At 42.8% G+C, this 6389-nt stretch overlaps 1 protein-coding gene across 3 annotated transcripts; it reads right to left on the reverse strand.

Moving 5' to 3' along the window:
• Positions 1 to 222: 222 nt before the first annotated feature.
• Positions 223 to 6171, reverse strand: DRD1 (dopamine receptor D1). 3 transcript variants are annotated; one of them, XM_083486036.1, is made up of 3 exons: positions 5985 to 6171; positions 4381 to 5287; positions 223 to 4272 (listed from the first exon to the last, which is right to left on the reverse strand). In XM_083486036.1, exon 3 carries the CDS (start codon positions 3623 to 3625, stop codon positions 2267 to 2269), a length of 1359 nt encoding a protein of 452 aa, XP_083342162.1. In that variant the 5' UTR covers positions 3626 to 4272; positions 4381 to 5287; positions 5985 to 6171; the 3' UTR covers positions 223 to 2266. The 3 variants fall into 3 exon arrangements, with proteins under 3 accessions (XP_083342162.1, XP_083342160.1, XP_083342161.1); XM_083486034.1 differs by having other exon boundaries at positions 6072 to 6112; XM_083486035.1 differs by lacking the exon at positions 5985 to 6171 and adding an exon at positions 5779 to 5884.
• Positions 6172 to 6389: the final 218 nt, after the last annotated feature.

The raw sequence follows: 6389 nt of genomic DNA on the forward strand, positions 1-6389 counted from the left end.
TCACACCATTTCAAGGAGGATAGAAATCAGTCCAATCTGAATTCAACTTTCCACGGGCACCAAACAAATAAACATTTCAATGGGATATGTTCCAATCTGACGCCATCAGTTAAATGTCTCAATAGTTGTTGCAGCAAGAGGTTACAAAGGCAAAAAAGGAGGAAAGAGATTGTTATTCTTATTAAAAACACAATGACAAATAAAACACAATGATTTATCTAATAAACGTAATGTAAATTGCTTTATTTGACCTTATGTTCACAAAATAATTTTTATTATATGTATGAAAGCAGCTTACAGGCAATAAGAATTATGAAAACATTCACAATACTTAAATAACACAGACCTGATTCAGGGTGTATATTTTCATTAGGCTTCCAATTGATCTCTCCCAGTCCTCTTTTGCTGACTACACTTCGGGATGAATGCTATAATAAGGAGTATGTTTCTGCAAAAGTCTGGGTTTTCCTAACATTCTTCCCTTCCCCTCTCAAAAGGAACCCCCCAGATTATTCTCTTGGAATGTGTTTGTATGTCAATGCTGGTGTCTGTTGGTGGGATTGGCATCATCATTGTTTTTAGTTTATATCTTCAAGGGAATGTCGCAGGAATTTTGGTTTCTACGTAGGTAGTCAAAAAGAAATATTGGGGAACTTGTGGGATAGTGGGGGATTTTGCTTCTCCATTCACTGTGTCGGCATCCAGAATAGGAATGAGGCACTATTTTCTACATGAGGGAAGCCAACCAAGACAGCTAAAATTTATATCGCAGTATCTCACTTCCGACAATCTGAATGGGTACAGTAGCAAATCGTGCAGCTTCAGATGACATCAATATTTATTTATCTCTTCATTTTTTATTACCAGTTTCATAAGAGCAAAGGAAACCTCAACAGGCCAGACCAGGGTGAGGGTGGGATGTTTCCCATGGTGGCCAAACAGATGCTTCCAAGAAGTCCATGTGCAAGGCCCAAGGGCAAGAGCCCTCCCTCGTGGTTCTTCAACAGCATCTGGTATTTATTTAGAGGTATACTGCCTCGGAAAATGGAGGCTCTAGCTGACATGGATAATAGCTATTGATAGATCTATTCTCCATTTCACTGGTTACATGGGAGGGGGAGTTCTCCGCCCCCCCCCCCCAAGAAACAATAGTCAAAATCTGACATTAAAAAAAAAGTCCGAGAGGGGTGGTTTATAATACAAAATGACAAATACCCACTGTTGGTTAACTAAGATGGTTTTCTTCTTAGCTCAATTCATCTTATAAGTTGTAATCATATATAAGGTGTACTATATACAGTTTCACATGCTGACGTTCAAGCAAAGTCAACATAACAGGAAATTCCAAAATAAATTTATGGCAATTTGTTTCATTTCTTATAAGGGCACAACTTTTGCATCTTGCCATTCAGTCAACTCTGGTCCTATATTTTTGGTACAGAAAGCCCCACAAGAACACTGCATCATCACCATCACACAACTTTGTCGATTCTTCAGCTTCTCCTGTGTTTTGAACAACTACGTGTTACATAGTTATCCAGGCAAAGCTCACTTCCAAAATTGTTCCTTTGTTTGTTTTATAAAGTGCTGACTAGTAAACTGGTCAAAAATGCAGTGAATGAGACCCCAGAAATATCCCATTATTTAGACATATATAAAATAAGATAAATAAAGCTAGATTTCTTAACATATGAAAAAATAGCCATTTAAATAATAAATAAATAAAGCCAGTATTGACACATTGTCTTCCTACTATTAAAAATATTCCACTCTTGTTATAAGGCTCTATTGATGTTCAGAAATCATTTATAAAGGCATCCACCTAACCTGGCAAAAGTCACCAAACTTTACTTGCAACCTATGAACACTCAAATACAACTATGCAAGTCAAACAGGAACCTCATACTTAGCTTAATACATTTTGTTCATAAATAAAATTCATTAGCCTCCCCCCAGTTCTGTTTCTGCAAACATTTAACAAGCGGATTTTCCATTTCCTTCGCAGCTGTGTAGTATCTACAATTTAGATCTGTTTCAAATTCAGGATGAACAACATAGAACAATCTCTAAATACAATGTTATGCAAGTTGGAATTCTTTGTTTTAAATTGGATGCTTCTGTCAAACAGCAGCTAACTGAGCTCTGGGCTTTTGTGTGATGGCTTTAAACTCTCGCGATAGCACACTTTCTTACAAAAGAAAAAGAGAGAGAAACACCTTACAAATCTTCCTTCTGCATTTTGATGGGCTGCTAGCTCTTTCACACCTCAGGTTTTATGCTGACCATTTTGTGTGATGGGGTTGATCTTTTCCAAAGAAACGTCAGCTTCAAAATCCAAGATACCTGATAGGGCTGGAGAAATTTTATCCAACGTTTTAGACAGTTCCCCCTCCTCTTCCTTTTTTGCCATGTCGTCTTCTTCTGGGCATATAACAGCATGGGGGATCAGATAGACTAAATTGCAATCTTTGGGGCTGGACCCTCTGGGCTCAAGCTGACTGGAAAAGGCTATGCCCCCGTTGTTGTTAATACTAACCGTCTCTATCGCATTGATGGAAGCGGGACAGAGTCTGTAGCATCCCAAGAGAGTAGAGAATGCCTTGCGGAAGTCTGCGTTGAAGGCATAGATGATGGGGTTCAGCGAAGAGTTGGCCCATCCGAACCAAACAAAGACGTCAAAAGTGGCAGAACTAATACAAAATGGTTCTGCTCCCTTGGACTGTATGGTGGGCTCACAGAAGGGCACCATGCAGTTCAGTATGAAAAAGGGTAACCAGCAGCACACAAACACCCCCATGATCACCGACAAAGTCTTCAAGACTTTAGTTTCTCTCTTGAAGGACATTTTGAAGGAACTTTCTGGCTGCTGGCAATCCATGCTGCTCCCATTGCCGGCGGGGGTTTGGCAGTTTTTGGCGTGCACGGCTGCTCTTTCCAAGGCGGAAATGCGCCTGATTTGCTTCTGAGCAATCCTGTATATCCTCGTGTAGGTGACTATCATGATGGCCACTGGGATGTAGAAGCTGATGAGGGAGGAAGAGATGGCGTACATCCTGTTTAAGCTGGAGTCACAGTTGTCCATAGCTACCCCTTGGAAAGTGGAGTTCAGGTCTAAGAAGCTGGTGGTTGTAGCCTTGTGCCAGTTCAGCTGCACTGGGATGAAGGAGATCAGCACAGACAAAGTCCATGCCACACTGATCATAATGAAGGCTGCCCTTGGGGTCATTTTCCTCTCATACCTAAATGGGCTGGAGATGGCCCAATATCTGTCCACACTGATGACACACAGGTTTAAGATGGAGGCTGTGGAACACATGATATCAAATGCCACCCAAATATTACAGAAGGACCCAAAAGGCCAGAATCCAGCTATCTCCGCCACGGCTTTCCAAGGCATGACCAAGACGGCTACTAACAAGTCTGAGACTGCCAGAGAGATCACAAAGAAGTTGGTCACCTTGGACCTCAGGTGGCGGAACCTGATGACCGCAGCACAGACCAGTGTGTTCCCTAGGAGCGTGGAAAGAATCAGCAAGGAAAGGAAGCAGCCGGTGAGGATCCGAAAGCAGGAATCCCTTTTCACAAGCATCCCTTCCCCGTCCATAGTGGTGTTGTTCCAAATCATGTTTCCTCCCAAGGCAAGATCATATCATGGGGGCTTGCGATGACATCAGCTCATGTCCTTGCAGAGCTTGCAAAAGAGACATCAGGTGTCCATTAATTACTCACCACCAGGCAGACCCCCACTAAGGATTGTGCTAAAGTCTCTTCGCTCTCGGGAGGGATCCCATCATCCTTAGGAATCTCATTAAGAAACATCAGGCATTCTGTGGCAAGTATCTGAAACTGACTGTCACAGTCATGGTTTTCCCCCTCCAGTAATCATTCCTGAATTTCAGCCTAAAATGGAATACTCTTAAGCAGAACAGGCCAGTACAAAAATCCTCAGAGTCCTGTACAAATAAACTCAGCATCCCAGGGGCACAATCACTCTCCAGCCTACGTGGATTCTCCCTTAAATAGGCTATTGATTCAGTTTGTCCAGTGTCCATTTAACTAGCCCTTCAGCTCTATTGAAGCAGAACACATTAGGTGCTTTTGTTTCCGATTTAATTTTCCATCCCTTCCATTGGCGGGACATTTTTATATACATACTCTTTCAGACTTTGTCCCTTTCTGCTACCAAAATTTAAAATGTCAGTTCTGTCTTTACAAGTAGATTCAGAAATCAGCTCCTCATGCTGTTCCACATTGTTTTTAAGATTCACAGTCCTAGAGGCAAAGAAAATAAATTTACATTTTAAGACATTCAATACCTAAGAGATCACAATTTATTTGTCTTTTTTAAAAATAAAAAAGTAGAAATTTTCCAAGTCCTACCTTTTTGACTGTTGATGCTCTAGTGTTGTCCAGGGAAGAACATTTTCCTTTCTACTTTATTGAGAATTTGAATTGCATAGCAAAGCAAAAAAGACAACAATCACAGCTGCCAGGCTGCATTGCATCAGGTATAATCTTCTGACGTTATGTAGGGTAGGCAGGTATGTGGACCTGCAGGTGTGCATTTTATTATTATTATTAGCAAAATCCACCAGCCCTAACTTTCGAGATCTCTCCTCCTAAATTAGTCTTCTGAGGATGTTTACGAGCTCCTTCCTTTTCAGCGCTCCCTTGCGATTCATGTGTAAACTCTGTGCATCAAGTCAGTCCCCGTTTGGGTGCTCATCACCCAAGTCACGTTTTGTACATCCCGTCGAAGTGGCCCATCAGGATGAAATCATCCCAAGCAAAGGCACAATATTTCCAATTATCTGGCAAAGATCTGGGAAAAGTTCAGCTTGTCTTGTAGCCGTCATTGGACGAAGGGAGGGAGGGAAGGAAGGAGTAGGAAAAAGACCTGAGTGCAGATCCCTTTGGCCCTTGATGTAGTTTCCCAGCCACCAACTATTACGTGCAATTGGAGTTTGTTAAGAAGCTGAGGTCCTTCACTGTTGGGCGACTTTCTCTTGTTTCTCTGAGGAGCATCCACCTTCTCCCTACAGCTCAAGATTGTGGCATCCCAGAGATCAGATCATAGCCAGTCCCTCTCCCTTAAAAACACATCCAGGAACAGCAGCTTCCTCAGGGTCCTCTGTTCTCCACCTCCGGGTTTACATCTCTGATCCCAGGTGCTCTTTCTTCAGCATGCTGAGCCAGGGACCCTGACGGCACACGATCCTTCTTGCCCAGAGTGGCAAGCAGCAACATTGCCATGCAAGAAAAGATCTGTATATTCGAGGTTTCTTTCCTAAATCACAGAGGAGGGAAAGCCAAGCATGAGGCAGAGAAACGGACAAGCAGGAGCCCCTCAGATTGCCTGCCCTTAAAATTAAAGCAGCCTCCCCTGTAGAGAGCATGGAGGAAAACACAAAACTCTTTCCCCATACTCTCCAGGCAGCCACAACAGGAAGCACCGGGAGATTAATTACCCAAATATTCAGATTTTGAGCATGCTCTATTCATTTAAACTCTCCAATACTACACTGCTGTCAGGAGCACTATCTCACAATCATCCCAAAAGTCAAGGAGTGCTGATTTATCCTGACAGTAAACGGACATAGGTGACAAATTAAATTATTTTGGAATAGTCCATGAAAGTGCACACCAAGCGAGCCCCCGAGACCTAAGACTCGGGAGATGCCTGATTAGCAATGCCATTTGGCATACATATACACTTTTATATGTGACTGTGCACAGCCACACATGTCTATGAATATTGAAAGATAATCTAAAACATACCGAGCACAAAAGAATGTAGGCATTTCAATTCTCCTAAGTCACCCTCTGTATTTAAAACCAGAGCGCTATAGAGATAACAAGCAAACACCACAAATGAACTCTGCCGCCTTGCCACGAACCCCAGCTTCCCACAAACGAAAACACACACATAATCCAAGCTGACACCAAGATCTGAAACTCATCTTTGCCCTCTGGCATGGACTTACCAACATAGAGAAGTCATTTATACCACCGTGCTGTGGCTGTTGCAGAGTGTAGGGGCTGTTGCTCCCAGATGAAAGATCAACGCTCACCTCATCTTTTTCCTGCTGGTTTATTTCTGGTCCTCCTTTCTCTCTCCCCCCACCCCCCACTATACATCACCACTTTCTCTTTGCAGTTCACTGTGTTCACGAAGGTCCCATGTCACAGACTTCTGCGTGGGCCTGGCTCCCTCTTATGGCAGGAAAGAGAAGCACTTCCCCATATTAACAGATGCCATTATTTGTTTTGCGTCCCTTATGTGTGGCTGTGTAATTGTGCAAGGAGGGGGTGTTAAGAGTCACGGGGAACACAACCCTTGTCCCTAGTATATATAGTACATACAAATCCTAAAGCAGACCTGCAGCTAA

Source organism: Podarcis liolepis, assembly GCF_965112155.1.
Source record: "Podarcis liolepis genome assembly, chromosome: 2".
Lineage (NCBI taxonomy): Eukaryota > Metazoa > Chordata > Lepidosauria > Squamata > Lacertidae > Podarcis > Podarcis liolepis.